At 40.7% G+C, this 17,308-nt stretch overlaps 1 protein-coding gene across 1 annotated transcript in view; it reads left to right on the top strand.

Annotated features, from left to right (window-relative positions):
- The window catches only part of LOC134615002 (myosin light chain kinase, smooth muscle-like), an 81,427-nt gene extending 65,555 nt beyond the window's left edge, over positions 1–15,872 (top strand). Inside the window, exons 11-18 of the mRNA XM_063459328.1 lie at positions 3,745–3,948; positions 4,633–4,850; positions 6,487–6,610; positions 10,452–10,604; positions 10,705–10,825; positions 11,515–11,602; positions 13,124–13,255; positions 14,866–15,872. Of these exons, the coding sequence (XP_063315398.1) occupies positions 3,745–3,948; positions 4,633–4,850; positions 6,487–6,610; positions 10,452–10,604; positions 10,705–10,825; positions 11,515–11,602; positions 13,124–13,255; positions 14,866–15,125 (1,300 nt within the window). The 3' untranslated portion in view covers positions 15,126–15,872. The remainder of the gene's footprint in view (positions 1–3,744; positions 3,949–4,632; positions 4,851–6,486; positions 6,611–10,451; positions 10,605–10,704; positions 10,826–11,514; positions 11,603–13,123; positions 13,256–14,865) is intronic.
- The last annotated feature ends 1,436 nt before the right edge of the window (positions 15,873–17,308 follow it).

Genomic DNA, 17,308 nt, shown 5'->3' with positions numbered 1-17,308 from the left:
GGCTGTTGACACGAACTAGGGGCAGTGGTGTATTCTGGTTTTGTACTGCCCTAGGCATGACAAAACTCAGGTTACCCCCCCATTCACCGACACACACATATACACTGACAGATATGCATTCACCGACAGACAGTTACACACTCACTGACACACGTATACACTCTCAGTGACACACACTCACCAGCAAAAAAAAGAAAAGAAAATTAAGTTTCAATCCACACAGGCTCCTACTTTTGTGGTCCAGTGGGGCTGGCTGCAGCTTGGCGAGCAGGCAGTCTGGCGGACAGGTGAGCGGTGGAGGCGGGCGACGAGGGAGCTCTGATCCTCTGCTCAGCTCCCTCACGTGCCTGTTAGTGATGCCGGAGTGACGTCATATTCCTGGTCCAGCATCACTGCTGTGCGTGCGAGGGAGCTGAGCAGGGAAGAGCTCAGGAGAGAGTGCTCCCTCGCTGCCCACCACATCAGTGCATGCCAGCCTGGGGGGGGGCCCTGAGGTGACCAGCCAGCCATCCTGGGCCCCCCAGGACAAGAGGCTGGCAAGGCATTTGCCAGGGCGATTGGGGGCGGCTTCTTTTGACGCCCACCTGAAAGTGTCGCCCAAGGCAAATGCCTTGTCAGCCTTGCGGTAAATACACTGGAGACTGGGGGTATTTCATATACAGACTCTGTGTACTATATCCATACAGTTAGATGTCGTGGTTATGGTCAACAATTGTTAACTATAAACCCATCATTATTTGTATTTTTTCTTTATTTTTTAATGGCATTGCCATACCTTGCCAACTATTGCTCTGTTCATTCTTTTGTAACATTGGAATGTACGGAATGAAGTTAGAAACCGTTGGGAGTTTTGACTGTCATATAGCTTCCTGCCCCCTAGTGTTACAGAAAACGTTCGGTTTATATCTGGGGTCAATATCCATCTAGAGATTGCTAGTGCCCAGCGAAGTTACTGCAATGAAGCACACACACTGCCCTTCAGTTCAGAGAATGCACTAGCAAGGGTTAATAAACCTCTTCTATGTAAATATTCGGATGCCTTGTTCAAACAAATTGAAACATTTAGGCAAAAATATCTTGCACAAATTCAACTTGTTTACAGTCACAGCTTTGCAATTTCTGAGTGAATAGCAGGTGCCTTCTGTGCTGTGTCCAGAGGGGGGAGTGTGTGTGTGTCAGTTTTCTGTGTGTGTGTGTGTGTGTCAGTTTTCTGTGTGTGTGTGTGTGTCAGTTTTCTGTGTGTGTGTGTGTGTCAGTTTTCTGTGTGTGTGTGTGTGTGTCAGTTTTCTGTGTGTGTGTGTGTGTGTCAGTTTTCTGTGTGTGTGTGTGTGTGTGTGTGTGTCAGTTTTCTGTGTGTGTGTCAGTTTTCTGTGTGTGTGTGTGTGTGTGTGTGTGTGTAACTATTGTGTTATTTTCTTTTTTTTACTTTTATACTTCAGATTAATAGTTCATACACTTGTCCTTATATACATAATATTCACATTTGTCATATATATTTATTTTTTTTTAAATATTCTTTACTACCTTTTAATCAGGCCTGTTCTCCCATATGAAATTAACTTACCGTATATACTAGAGTATAAGCCGACCCGAATATAAGCCGAGGCCCCTAATTTTACCCAAAAAAACTGGGAAAACTTATTGACTCGAGTATAAGACTAGGGTGAGAAATGCAGCAGCTACTGGTAAATTTCTAAATAAAATTAGATCCTAAAAAAATAAATTAATTTAATATTTATTTACAGTGTGTGTATAATGAATGCAGTGTGAGTGTATGAATGCAGTGTGTGTATGAATGCAGTGTGAGTGTATGAGTGCAGTGTGAGTGTATGAGTGCAGTGTGAGTGTATGAGTGCAGTGTGAGTGTATGAGTGCAGTGTGAGTGTATGAGTGCAGTGTGAGTGTATGAGTGCAGTGTGAGTGTATGAGTGCAGTGTGAGTGTATGAGTGCAGTGTGAGTGTATGAGTGCAGTGTGAGTGTATGAGTGCAGTGTGAGTGTATGAGTGCAGTGTGAGTGTATGAGTGCAGTGTGAGTGTATGAGTGCAGTGTGAGTGTATGAGTGCAGTGTGTGTGTATGAGTGCAGTGTGTGTGTATGAGTGCAGTGTGTGTGTATGAGTGCAGTGTGTATGAGTGCAGTGTGTGTATGAGTGCAGTGTGTGTGTGAGTGCAGTGTGTGTGTGAGTGCAGTGTGTGTGTGAGTGCAGTGTGTGTGTATGAGTGCAGTGTGTGTGTATGAGTGCAGTGTGTGTGTATGAGTGCAGTGTGTGTGTATGAGTGCAGTGTGTGTGTATGAGTGCAGCGTGTGTGTATGAGTGCAGCGTGTGTGTATGAGTGCAGCGTGTGTGTATGAGTGCAGCGTGAGTGTGTGAGAGTTGCAGAGCCTTGGTGGGGGGTGGGTGTTTTTTTTTTATTTAAATTTTTATTATTTAATTTTTTTTATTATTATTTTTATTTATTTATTATTATTATTGTATTATTATTTAATTTTTTTTTTTATTATTATTATTCATTATTTTTTTTTCGTCCCCCCTCCCTGCTTGATACATGGCAGGGAGGGGGGCTCCTTCCCTGGTGGTCCAGTGTCATTGGCAGTTCAGTGGGGGGAAGGGGGGGCTGGCAGAGCTGTAACTTACCTGTCCTGCAGCTCCTGTCAGCTCTCTCCTCCTCCGCGCCGTCCGTGCAGCTCCCTCTGTCAGCTCACAGTGTAAGTCTCGCGAGAGCCACTTGCAGTGGGAGCTGACCGAGGTGCTGAACGGACGGCGCAGAGGAGGAGAGAGCTGACAGGAGCTGCAGGAGAGGTAAGTAACATCTCTGCAGCCCCCAGTCTGTATTATGGCAATGCAAATTGCCATAATACAGACTATTGACTCGAGTATAAGCCGAGTTGGGGTTTTTTAGCACAAAAAATGTGCTAAAAAACTCGGCTTATACTCGAGTATATACGGTAAATTTCAGTGTATACGCATTTCATTTGGAATTTAAATCAAATCATGAAATTACTTTTTCAAAGCAGGGGTACTTGGGGATTTTTTAATTTTCATTTTATTTAATTTAATTTTTTATTTATTTATTTATTTTTGTCCTGCAGATATACTTCTCCTTAATAGTTTTAGAAACCGTGCTATAGAATACAAGAAATGTGTTCACTTTGTTTTGAGATATTGTATACTGCCACCATGTGGCATGTCCATAGATCCGTTGTCTCGTACTTTAAAGTGACAAAATTTCCTTATAAAAACAAAAATTTATAAAACGCCGCCAAGATATTGTAATGCAGTTGGGGAGAATAGGTAAAGCTGTAAATTTTGAGAAATCTATAAAAAGCATTGAAAGAACAGGAGTCCTTACTGGCCTGTGCAAGAGACACGCATGTATTTAGCTGATCTAAACTAAAAATCAGAAAAGTTTAACCTTAATATATATATTCATATCTCTCATTTGTTTCCCCCCCCTTTTCTTAACATTCTCCCCTGTTTTTGTCAATATTGTATGCTTTTCCCTGCATCTCCCGGATTCCTTTTTGGGTCACTTCAACCTCACCCTGTAATTCTTTTTTTTTTTTTTTTTTTTTTGAGTTTTTTTTGTAACTTTTTTTCTTTCTTTCTTTATTTTAATGAAATGTGATTTTTTTTTTTTTTTTTTTTTTTTTGTATTTTTTTATTTTATAAGCCTTGGGGATTAGAACAAAGCCTGATCTGTGCTTCTTTCTCCATTTCCGATCTATGTTCCATTTTCTCACAGGGGTAAGTTTGGACAGGTATATAAGCTACAGGAGAAGGCTACTGGTAAAATACTGGCTGGAAAATTCTACAAGACACGGTCAAAGAAAGACTTGGAGAATGCTAAAGCAGAAGTAGAGCTGATGAACAAGCTCCATCACCCCCGTTTGGTGCACTGCGTGGATGCATTCTTGGAGCCTGGTCGTGTGGTCATGGTGATGGAATTGTGAGTGTTTCCAGTTCAAACGATATACCTATGCTCACTCATCCCGTGTTCACTCACACTATACCTACAAATACATTCTGTGGGTAACCCTTGATTTTCCACCTGCTTCCATCTGTCTCCTGTTCTCTTCATTTCCTTTTTGCTTGCTATATCCTTTAACAATTATATCCTTATATTCTTTTTCTACTGTATCTTTCCCCTGCTCGTTTTCCATTCCATAGCTGGACTATATTTTTATTCCTACTTTTCTGTAGTCGGGTTCTCCATCTGTTTCCTCTGTTTTTTTTTTTTTTTTTTGTAGTTTGGATCTATTACTGCTCCCTACATTCTGTAGCTAAACTTTGTTTTCATTATAATTCCAGTTTCCCATATTCCTGCTTTTTTTGTGCTCCACCTATTGCCTCGACTTTGCTCCTCCATTTAATCTCTTATGTCTCTGCCTTCTTTACATCATTCCGTTGTTTCTTTTCTCTTTTGCTGTTTTTCGGTCTTTTATCTTTGTTTTGTTTTTTACCCATATACTTTTCCAAACTGCACACTTCATTCTTTCTCTAAATTCTCCGTTATCTTCGTAATGTCAACACGTTCCCATCAACCTTGCCTCTGATTTTATTTCTATTTTTTTTTTTTTTTTTACTGCTATAGTTTCTAAATGAATTTCTCTCTGTTGACTTGTCTTCGTAGTATCGCAGGAGGAGAGCTGTTTGAGCGGATTGTTGCAGATGATTTTGAGCACACAGAGGTCATGTGTGTTCAGTACATGTCCCAGATTCTATCCGGAGTGGGGTACATGCACAAGCAGAGCATAGTCCACTTGGATCTCAAACCCGAAAACATAGTCTGTGTCAACAAATCCAGCACTAGAGTGAAGATCATAGACTTCGGCCTGGCAAAGGAACTAGGTTAGACAAAAGCAAAGTATTTCTTCCAAATCATTTTATTGTCCTTGCTGGGATAAATAAAAAAAAAAGCTGTACATTCTCGCTGGAGACAGATAGGTCTGCATATCATTCCAATATGTTATCCAGTATCAAAAAATGGTTATCAAACCAAGACTGATCTATATCATAGAGAGCTAACCATGCCACATCCCTCGGTATCAATCAAGAGAGGTGCCTGTCTATAGTAACATTAGAAAACGCAGTATTCTAATCATATGCAGTATTTATACTGTGCATTCATGGAAAATTCAAAAGGTAGGCTTTAATGCTAAACAAGTTGCAGGTCCAAGTTAACCTTTGTAGCACAGATTGAACATTCTATAAAGATGAGTGCTAGTTGATTTGGAACCTTCACGTTCTATCTTAGTTCATAAAGTCTATCCCAAGTGTGGGCAATAAGTTGAGTTTCTTAAAGGAATACTCTAGGCACCAGAAACACAACCGCTTAAAGGACCACTATAGTGTCAGGAAAAGAAACTCGTTTTCCTGGCACTATAGGGTCATTAGGTCCTCCCCACTGTCAGGGCCCCCCTCCCGCTGGGCTGAAGGGGTGAAAACCCCTTCGGCCACTTACCTGTCTCCAGCGCCTGGCTCCCTCGGCGCTGGTGACATCTCCTCTCCCTGCCAACGTCAGATCCGAATGTGCATGCGCGGCAAGAGGCGTGCGCATTCAAACCGCCCATAGGAAAGCATTACTCAATGCTTTCCTATCGAGATTCAGCGTCTTCTCACTGTGATTTTCACAGTGAGAATCGGGGAAGCGGCCTCTAGTGGCTGTCAATGAGACAGCCACTAGAGGCTGGATTAACCCTCAGTGAAACATAGCAATTTCTCTGAAACTGCTATGTTTTCAGCTGCAGGGTTAAAACTAGAGGGACCTGGCACCCAGACCACTTCATTGAGCTGAAGTGGTCTGGGTGCCTATAGTGGTCCTTTAATGTAGCGGTTTTATGGCAAAGAGTCTACACTACTGAGCTTGCCGGGACAAACACTGCCTTTTTTGAGAATAGGCAGTGTTTGCATTGCTGCCTAACACCAACTCCAGTGGCTAGAACTCAAACAGCCAATTCTTACATTCTGCTATGCTTGGAGACAGAGTGCTTTCCATAGAGCTGCAGTGAGTCAATGCATCTCTGAGGAGATACTGAGTGGCAAAGTACGGCTATTGCTGTACATATGCAATTCCTTATGGCAAAGTATTGGATTGGGTGAGATCATCAGTAACAATGATCTCAACCAGAGGAGGAGTGACAGCTGACAGCTTTAGTCCCCTGGTGTAACAAGACTGCTACACCAGGGGACTAAAGGTAAGCTATAAACCTTATTTTCTTACTTCTTGGAGGGACCCGTAATCTTACTGGTCATATCTCACACTCTGACATTAGAAATGCGTGATTGCATTTCTAACATTAGATAGTTCCTTTACATAGGAATCTTTGCACATTTTTTTCCAAAAGCAAGCATGTTGTTTTGTTTCGTTGTTTTTTTTTTTTTGTTTGTTTTTTTGTTGTTGGTTTTTTTAGGGTATTTATGCTGCCTATTCACATTGAAACTTCAATATGCTCAGAAATAATCTTTGTTTTCCTTTCCACCTTAGCCCCTGGCATTCCCTTGACTGTATTATATGGCACCCCTGAGTTTGTGGCCCCGGAGGTTATCGCCTTTGAACCTGTGGGGTTCACTACTGACATATGGAGCCTGGGAGTTATCTGCTACATCCTGTACGTGAGATCTCAAACCAGTAAATTTATTAGCTGTTTATTATTATTATTGCCTTTTTATATAGCGCCAACCGATTCCGTAGCGCTTTACAATATTATGAGAGGGGGGATTTAACTATAAATAGGACAATTACAAGAAAACTTACAGGAACGATGGGTTGAAGAGGAGACCCTGCTCAAACGAGCTTACAGTCTGTAGGAGGTGGGGAATAAAACCCATTAGGACAGGAAATAGCCATCAAATAAGGTGGGAGTGAAGCAGAGTTGGAGGAGAGAGTAAAGTGTTGCCCTTTAGGAGAGAGCAAGAGACAGGTATGTGAGGTAGAGGTTACTCTGGGAGGCCATCAGCTTTCCTAAAGCGATGGGTTTTGAGGCACTTCTTAAATGATTGAAGACTATGTGAGAGTCTGATGGCGGTAGGAAGGGAGCCGTCCACGAGAAGTCCTGCAAACATGAGTTGGGCGTACGGGTGCGAGCAGCGGACAGGAGAAGGTCACGGGCAGAGCGGCGAGACCGCGAAGGGGCATACCTATGGATCTGTGAAGAGATATGAGGGGCTAGAATTGTTTAGTGCTTTATAGGTATGGGTTAGCACTTTGAATTAACTCCTATAGGATACAGGGAGCCAATGTAAGGACTGACAGAGGGGTGAGATGTGAGAGGACCAACTAGGGAGGAAAATCAGTCTGGCGGTAGCATTCATTACGGACTGGGCAATACGGCTTTTGGGAAGACCAATTAGGAGAGGGTTACAATAATCAATGCGAGAAATTACTAGAGCATGGACAAGCTCCTTGGTAGCAACTTGTGTAAGAAAGGGACGGATGCGGGCTATGTTTTTAAGAAGGAATCTACAGGATTTGGCAACATACTGGGTATGTGGCCAAGACAGCACACTTGCAAGGATGGACTCCTGTGAATACCACCAACTTGAAGGGAGAGTGAAAGAGGAGGATCAGTGTTAGGAGGAGGAAAGACAAGGAGCTCAGTTTTAGAGCGATTTAGTTTCAGAATGCGGGAGAACATCCAGTCAGAGATGGAAGAAAGGCAAGCAGTGACACATTGCAGGACGGCAGGGGAGAGGTCCAGGGAGGAGATTTATATCTGGGTGTTTTCAGCGTACAGGTGGTTGTGGAATCCAAATGAGGTAATACGTTTTCCAAAAGAGGCAGTATAAAGAGAAAATAGAAGGGGTCCAAGTACAGAGCCTTGGGGGACTCTAACAGAGACAGGACAAGGGGAGGAGGTATCATTAGAGTATCAAGGAGTCACTGAATGAGCGTTGGGAGAGATAAGAGGAAAACCACGAGAGGACAGAGTCACAGAGACAGAGTGATTGAAGAGTTTGAAGAAGGAGAGCATGATCAACGGTTTCAAAGGCAGCACAGAGGTCAAGAAGAATGAGTATGGATTTAGCTGCAATTAGGTCGTTAGTAACTTTGATAAGAGGAGTCTTAGTAGAGTGGAGAGGGCGGAAGCCAGATTAAAGAGGGTCAAAGTGAGAGTTGGAATTGAGAAAGTGAGACATACGGGTAAAGACAAGTCTTTCCAGAAGCTTTTTTTTCAGGATAGGCACTATAGTGGCATGTTTAGGGTCAGCAGGGACAATGCCAGAAGAGAGAGAGCAGTTGAAGATGTGTGTTAAGGAAGGCACAAGACAGGGGGAGAGCGATCTGATAAGGTGAGATAGGACAGGATCGAGCGGGCAAGAGGTGGGGAGAAAGTCTGAAGGGTAGGAAAGGCATGATCAACGTGTGGTTGAGAAAGAGAATGGCAAGGTGGGGTGAATTCTTTCCTTAGCTGTTCAATCTTGTTGGTAAAGTAGCATGCAAAGCTATCGGCTGTAATGTCAGTTTGGGGGGTGGCCACAGCAGGGCGAAGAAGAGAGTTAAAGGTGTCAAAGAGAAGCCTGGGATTTTGGGAGCATGAGCTAATGAGAGAGGAAACGTATGACTGTTTGGTGAGGGCAAGGGCTGCGCTGTATGAACACAATATGAATCTATAATGGAGAAAGTCTGACTGAGTGCGAGACTTCCTCCATGAGCGTTCAGCACAACGAGAGCATCTTTGCATGTAGTGTGTCTATTTAGTATGCCACAGTTCAGGGCGTGTCCTCCTCGAAGTGCATGTTTCGAGCAGGGCTGCAGCGTTCAAGGCTGAAATGAGGGTAGTGTTATATGCAGAGATGGCCAGTGAGGGACAGGAGAGGGAAGGTATGGATAGCAATTGTGAATCAATATCAGCTCACAGCTGCTGGAGGTCAATAGAATTAAGGTTCCTCATGCGTTAAGGGGGGTTAGGCTGAGATTGTTGGGTAAGGGAGTACTTGGGAGCAAACGATAAGAGGTGGTGATTAGAGAGAGGAAAGGGAGTGTTGCAGATATTAGATATGGTACATGCATAAGAGAAAATGAGGTCGAGGGTATTGCCAGCTACATGGGTGGGAGAACTAGCCCACTGGGATAGCTCGAGGGAGGAAGTAATTGGAAGTAGTCTAGAGGCTGTTGAGGTCAATAGGAATATTGAAGTCCCCGAGAATTAGGGATGGAATATTAGAGGAGAGGAAGTAGGGTAGCCAGGCAGCAAAGTTGTCAAGGAAGAGGAGACGGGAACTAGGGGGCAATAAATAACTGCAATGTTAGCAGAGAAGGGTTTGAAGAGGCAAATTGAATGAATTTCAAATGATGGGAAAGAGGGGGGAGGGGGAAGTAGCGGTTTGAAGGAACAGTGAAGTGAGAGGAGTGACCCTACACCACCACCTTTACATTCAGAGTGTCTTGGGTTGTGGAGATATTGAGGTAATTAGAGATGAAAAACCAGAGGAGATAACATTTGTGATAAAAAGATATGAAGGATCCGATAGGTGAAAGTCATAAACACTGAACGTAAATTTACAAGACTATCAGTGAAAGAAGTAACCATAGCAAAACAAACAATTGACAAAATCATAAAGAATGAGCATAAAATAACAAGACTATAAATGCACCAACTTTAAAAAACAGAAGATCAGGATGGAAGATATAATGGTTATCAATTAAGTAGTAAGAATATAGGGAGGGGTGGAATAGAGCACAATTTTTAAATGAAGAAATGAAGGGAAATAATAAGTAGTACATTAAGTAGTAAATTTTGAATAAGTATTCCAGAGTTTATAAAAGCTATAGTTTTTAAAATCCTTAAGCCAAGGTTCTGAGGACATGTGTTGGCTACAGGTATATGTATATGTAATTATTTCAGCTCTATACGCCACTATCCTCCCTGTCTGCATCCTTTTGGTACTGAATTCTTTCAAACAAATGTGCAAATTATATCGCACTGATTCACACATATGCATGTTTCCTATGCAAAGCACAGAGGCATGCAGGGTAGCACTCACAAGGAGTGTTCACATTGACGTTTATGCAAGTTCTAATGGGTATGGCAATTCATGGGAATAGCTCTGGCAAACAGAAGGTGGAAGTGAAGCAAAATTCTGTAGATCTTGGCAGGTCCAGGTGCTCTTTAAGGTGTTCTTTAAATCCGATAACAAGCTGTTTTTGGATGAATAGCTAAAGTATTGAGCGTATGATATAGTTTGTTTGCCGTATTTTTTCAGTACGATGCTCCTCTTACTTTTCTTCTTGGTATTGCTGTCAGGAACTTACACTAGTGTAAATATGCTGTAAGTACATATTTCAGACCATTCTCCTGCAACCAGACACCACACCATTGGCATAATACCCACACAGTGATATGGAAGTGTTATTTTTGTTTTATTTTGTTTTGGTTTTTTACGCCTTTTATTTTACGTGCTTCTTTATTCCATGTTTTAAACTCTCATATTTTCTCTCTCACTCCACAGAGTAAGTGGGGACTCACCATTTCAGGGTTCCAATGACACAGAGACTTTGCAGAATGTTACGTCTGCCTGTTGGGATTTCGATGACGAAACAGATGCTGTCCTGTCTGACTCGGCAAAAGACTTTATCAGGCGACTGCTAAAGAAAAATATGAGGTGAGCAAAGTAGACTTTGGGAGGTTGAGAAAACCGGAGAAGGTTTTTTGTTTATATTTTCAAAGGAAAACTGTTCCTCTAAATCACTCTTACTCAATAGGTCTCGTCTCACCGTTGACCAGGCACTGGATCATCCCTGGCTCAAGGACCAAGATGTTTCCAACACCACAAAGTTGTCAAAGGAACGTATGAAAAAGTTCCTGGCAAGACAAAAATGGCAGGTCTGTCTAAGCAAATCTCCCTGGAAAATGTATTAAACAGACTTGGGAACCTATGTTTTGTAATTTGGCGTAGATTGGACTGTGGGCATCTTTGGAATTCCCAATTTGCCAAGTTACTCAAAATAATGCCAATGTCCCAAAAATGGAGTCCTTGTTAGTGGAATTCTCTAACTGAGTTTGTGGTGAGGTGGAGTATTTGTTGCAAAACCCTGGGACCTTTAGCTGCTCTAGTGAACGACCTACATCCTTTCGGGATTCAACTGAACACAATGTTTTGGCCATACTGCTTTCTTCCGGTAATCCTTTGTGTCACACATTTAAAGGGACACAATAGGTACTATAACCGTTTAGTCTCATTGAATTGGTTATAGTGTCTAGAGTCCCCGGGTGCCATTCTTCCATTCAAGGTTGAATCCTTTTTGAGGAATTAACACTGAATGAAGTTTCAGTGGGGTGAACCATAACTTGATGTAAACACCACTTCACATCCTTAATTAGAGTAATACATGTTCATCACCTCTGTTAGCAATAAGGTAACATTTTCATCAAACTTCTGCCTTTTAGAGCAGTGTTTGTGGTGGGTTCAACAGTCATCACTTTTCTCATAATATCCTCTTTCCTTACCATGGTACTGTAGTTAATCACCACAATCTGATCCAGATCTTTCTCTCTCTGTCACTCCTGAACAGAAAACTGGTAAAGCTGTACTGGCTCTAAAACGGATGGCACATCTCAGCTCGAAGTCCGACACAAGTGCATCTCCGTCCTGCACAGAAGGTATAGCAAACTTATGTGGGAAATTAGCTTTCATTTCTGGCAAATATAATATAAACCACTTTGCAAAAATCTCTCCGTATTTTGTATAACTTAATAGAAATTGAAATAATCACCCTCTGCCGGGTTGTCCAGTTGTAACTTGTCAGATCACAGCAAGTTTGCATCCCTGGAAGTGTGGCAAAGGGAGTACCATGCATCTGAGTTACATAACATAATGGGAAGTGAATGATATATACTTATATAATCCCATATCCTAATCACACGGAAGAAAAAAACAGAAATAACAGTTTATATACTTAGGTGCAAAACCTCATAAGGCATTCACTTAAATGCCCCCCCCCCCCCCCCAAAAAAACAAAAAAAAAAATATATATATATATATATATATATATACACAAATATACTAGCAAGTATAATTTACTTATAAATCCTTTATTAAATACACAAAAAAAAAAGAAAAAAAAAACAAACTTACAATAAATAAAGCGATTAAAAAACAAAGGCACATGTACAAATATAATCAATTTATCAAGGAGGCAGCAGGAGTGTAGCCAAAATGTTGGGGGGGGGGGGGGGGGATTGGTGACCCATGTTCTGTCCCATGAGGCTTGTTTACTGGTCGTAAATATATTTGTACATGTGCCTTTTTTTCTTATTTTTTTTTTGGGTGTATTTAAAGGACCACTATAGGCACCCAGACCACTTCAGCTTAATGAAGTGGTCTGGGTGCCAGGTCCAGCTAGGGTTAACCCTTTTTTCAGAGAAACTGCTATGTTTATATTAGGGTTAATCCAGCCTCTAGTGGCTGTCTCATTGACAGCCGCTAGAGGCGCTTGCGTGCTTCTCACTGTGAAAATCAGTGAGAAGACGCCAGCGTCCATAGGAACGCATTTTAAATGCTTTCCTATGAGACTGGCTGAATGTGCGCGCTGAAGAGGAGGAGAGTTCCCCGCCCGGCGCTGGAGAAAGAGGTAAGTTTAACCCCTTCCTCCCCCTAGACCCCGGCAGGAGGGGGACCCTGAGGGTGGGAGCACCCTCAGGGCACTGTAGTGCCAGGAAAAAGAGTGTGTTTTCCTGGCACTATAGTGGTCCTTTATTAAAGGATTTATAAGCAAATTATACTTGCTATCCTTAGGGATATTTGGAGGGATATTTGTAAGTTTATAGGGCACTAGGTCCCTTTGTGAGAAGATACCGCAGCTTTTACAATTCTATTACCCCTGGCTAAATGCGTAATAACACTACCATGCCTCGCCTGTGATCGCCTGAGACTGAACACCGAAAATAATTTTTGTTTCTTAAAACTAAATGTTTGTGTTTTTGTGTGTTGAAAATGTGTGATTTAATATGTGCATTGTGTTTACAGTATAAAAGAGAAGTTTAATGAGGGCCATGCCTTGGAGAAACACCTCTCCACTACCTGTTTTTTTGTTCTTTTTTGTTTTTTTTTCTGTTTGGGAAGACTGTTCACTTTGGTCTTGATAAACATTTGGTGTTTTTTTTCCCTCCCCCCAATTTCAGGTGTAAGTGATAGTCAAGACGTCTTTAATCTCCTGCAAGAACAACTCCAGAGGCCTCCTATCTTCTCTCTCCCTTTGAAGGACCAAGCAGAGGTTGTGGGCAGTAGCGCTTGCCTCCAGTGTAACATTGAAGGTGAGCATTTAACATAAAGGCTACGGTACGGTATGCCGAATACCTAATAAACATTTGACATGCAATGGAGCCTTTAGGTCCTCTTTCTGAGAAGTGAATTGTTACACAGTCAATCAAAATAGGAAGTTGTCTCATCATCAGTTTAACTCTTTCGGGCTTTGTGACACAAAATACACATCCGGAAATGTGCTAGGCTGCTGCTGCAGGAACAGATATCAAGAGTGTTGAACGTTTAGCTAGCTACCAAGTTTATCTGCGCCTGAGTTGATCTGCAATACCATCTGTAGCATGAGCCTGTTAAGGGGCAAACAGGGACAAGGGAAAACACACGTGCGAGTGATTGTGTTTGGTAATCTCTATAAATGTTCTTAGAAATCCAGATTCCAAAAAGAATCTAACTGAACACTGATTGTGATGCGTAAAACCCCAGAGAAGTCTCGAACTTGTGCTAATTCTCCGTGGTTTATGTGAGCACAGTGAATCAATGAATATTAATGGAGTACAGCTAGGTTTATCCTATGTGTAACCAGGAAAGGTGAAGATTAATTCCCTTGTGCATATTGGAAAGTGTCTCTCTCTATCCTGCCTATAGATATTGTTCAGGGACAAATTCCACAGTGAATTGCTCTGGTAAGCACGATTGCAGTTTGGATGAATTTTTTTTATTTTTTTAAATATCGTGTTAAGGTCTGTTAATATACTGTTCCAGACAAGTAGATATTTTTATAAAAGCAGAACTATAGAAATTCTGTATGAAAAGTACTAAAGTAGAATCAGACACTGTGAAACCAGAAGAATGTGCCTATCAACTGCAAACACTTTGCAATGTATGGAGATTTTCTCCAGAAAGTGAAATCTTGGTAAATCTATTAAACTATTACAAAAAAAAACATAAGAATTTTTTTTTTAAATGTTGTCCTTATCTACCCTTCTTTCCTGTCTTCCTCCTTCCATCCCAACTCACTCTTACTGATCCATATATGACTTTCTTCTAAATGTTGTGTGTTTAGCATTTTCCTTTGACCACTTTTTATGTCCTTTTAATTACTCCTATAAAAAAAAAGTCTGCATTTTAATATTCTTGTTTTAGAAGCCATGCCATATGTTACACAATTGTCAGGGTCAAATAAAATAATAACATGAAACATGTATCCGTTTTGAGGCTGCAATCTATGACAAAATTCGAGAGTAGAGGTAAAGAAACGAAGACCATACAAAGGACATATTGGGTATTTATCTTGTGTGTTCCTTAAGAAGGGATCTAAATCGGAATAATCCACATGAATGTATCTGCCCATAAAAACAAGGTGAAGCTGGCCATAAGCTGTTCTTCCAAAGAAAACATGGGCAAAACCAATAATCCATCTCCTCTCCCTTTCTTCGCCTGGACTGGCTTGGCTGTGAGCCCATTAGTCAGTTTGAACGTAAGGGTGGTGAAACCATATTATAACATAAGGAACTTAAATTCAAGAATTGGAATGCATACTGTTGTTGTTGGGCTCAAACTTCAATATACTGCCACAGTGTGGGTTTATTTTATTTTTTTTGAAAGAATGTTTTATTTATTTTTAATTTCCATGTATTTATTTTTATTTTTTATTGCTTGACAGGCTTTCCAGATCCTGAAGTCCTCTGGTTTCATGATGATTCTCCAGTCCAGGAGTCCAGTCGCTTCCAGATTGATTATGAAGATACAGGAAGTTGCTCCCTTGTCATATCGAACGTGTCTCCATCAGATTCAGGAATCTATACATGTCGGGCATTGAACTCACATGGGGAAGCAGAGTGCTCTGCTAAACTGACTGTCCATACCTTGCATGCAGAACGTCCGAGGAGAGCGAGCACTGACCAGGCTTCTACAACAGGCTGATAACATGGAGTCATTGCTCTAGTTAGCACAAGGACTTTACTGCAATAAGCTTCCAGTATTCTATTTCCAAATACTGGAGACTATCTTAGGGATGACTCACCTCTTATTTTGCTTGACCAAACCATTCACTCCTATCAGATTGTAAAGTTTTACTGAATTGTTTTTCCCAACTGAATTGTTTTTCCCGTTTCCTAAAAAATGTTATCAATTATAAAATTCAAAGTTGGGTGCCAAAGTTAGGGCTTTTTAGGAAACCGTCTATGTCAAAGTGAAGAAACCAGTTACAGGAGTACATAAATCCTCTTTTGATGATCACAAATGTTAAAAATGGGTCGCATAATGTAATTCTTGTCTTCCATTCATTGTTGGCCACAAGCAATTTTCTTGATTAGCTTCAGTTCATATTTGGCGACAATTGGCAATATCTTTGCTTGCACTTTCTGATATGAGACCATATTTTCGGGAGATACGCATGTGTTCCTTCATGTGAAATAGATATTGAAAGTTATAGAGAAATCACACAAAACCGCTTTTCCCGTAAGGAACACAGTGTCTTCAAAATATACCAATGCCAAAACTCAAACCAAGTAGAATGAGTCTTATTGAATGGAACGCACTAATGGAGATAAGTATATTCTAACCATATTATTTTTTAGCCAAAGTGCTTCTGGAAGCATTTTCTAAACTAAAGTGTCAAATTCCTACATCCGCTACCCATCATGAGGTGCATTAAACATCTAAATTAGATGTAAACGGTGACTATTCCGTCACTTCTTTTGACTTTCATTGTGTTCTTAAACCATTATACAAACTGCTAAAATCTTAAAGGCTCCCAACTTGGTCCTCAAGTTTAATATTTTTGGATAAACCTTTCAAATGTTTTATTCGAAATATGAAAATTAAAAAAAAAGACAATATGTAAAACAAAATATATTAAATTGGCAAATTCCTAAAATATTTAATAAAATATTAGTCATTTTTAAAAGTTTATCCAGAAATATTAAATAATTTGAAAAGCTTACCCAGAAATATTAAATTGAGGTTGTTGTTTGTCTAAAGTCCCTATTGTTTTAAAAGTGTCCCTCAGAGCACCATAGCTACTTAATTTCAACGGAGTTATGGTGCGAGGAGGTCCTGAGAGCCATATTACCTGAAGGTGACTGTTAATGAGTGGTTTAACTCCAAAATCTGCAAGTCAATTACAGTGACGTAACTTTTTTTTTTTTTTTTTTTTTTTTATGGGAGAATCCGAGTCCAAGACTTTCTGATCGAAACCTTACACATTGAGTGGAAATGCAAAGACTGAGTGATCTGGCGATGGCTTGCAGACTTTAGAGTTAAACTATTAAACTAGACCTTCTCGCTTCATAACAATCTAATTGTGGTGAAGTTGTTATGGTACCCGTAGTGGTTGTTTTAATAATTAGAAGGAATGATACGTTGACGACAAAGGAAAGTCAAGGCATGAGAGATTTCTGAAGATCACTTTTATTATTTTCAGTGGTTATATATAAAGTGAGTATGTCCTGAATACACTGCTTAAAAATGGCCGATAACACAAGAACTGGAACTTTACATCACTCAAAGGAAAGCATAAACAAAGTTCCCCAGTTTCACCACACTTGGCCAATATCCTTTGCAGCTGTGACATCATGCAACTTAGCCAACCATTTAAGAAGATCCACGTGACTTTGCCAGAGTCAATCTCACACAGTCAAAATTGCAATGATTGAAAAGGCAAGAGTTCCTAAATTGTCTTTAACCACATGCAAGACATTAACTAAACATACAATGACGTATGCAAAGCAGAAATAAAGGCATAGACCATTGGTATAAACCTTAGTTTAAAAATGGGGGGGGGGGGAGAATGGTGGTTTGGGGTATCTACCAAGGGGTTGAGGACAGTCGAATCAGGGGTTGAAGTAGAGTTAAACACCAATTTCATCTATCAAACCGGGCAATTTGCTTCCAAACCTGGAGGCTACGGCACAGAGCTGGCAAGTTTTTCAAATATGGATTTGAGTAGGCTCGTGACTGCATTCTGTTTCAAGCATTCCATCCTTAATTTTGGAACAATGACATGGGTTGACTGTCAGATTTATGTTATTTTCTATGTGAAGACATGTGCTAAATGTGCTATTTTGGTGAAAGGACTTTTTCTATCTTTGTACAATTTTTGCATT

This window comes from Pelobates fuscus, chromosome 6 (genome assembly GCF_036172605.1).
Source record: "Pelobates fuscus isolate aPelFus1 chromosome 6, aPelFus1.pri, whole genome shotgun sequence".
In the NCBI taxonomy this organism is placed as follows: Eukaryota; Metazoa; Chordata; class Amphibia; order Anura; family Pelobatidae; genus Pelobates; species Pelobates fuscus.
The sequence above is the reverse complement of the archived record's forward strand: the minus strand, read 5'-3'. Positions and strand labels throughout refer to the sequence as shown.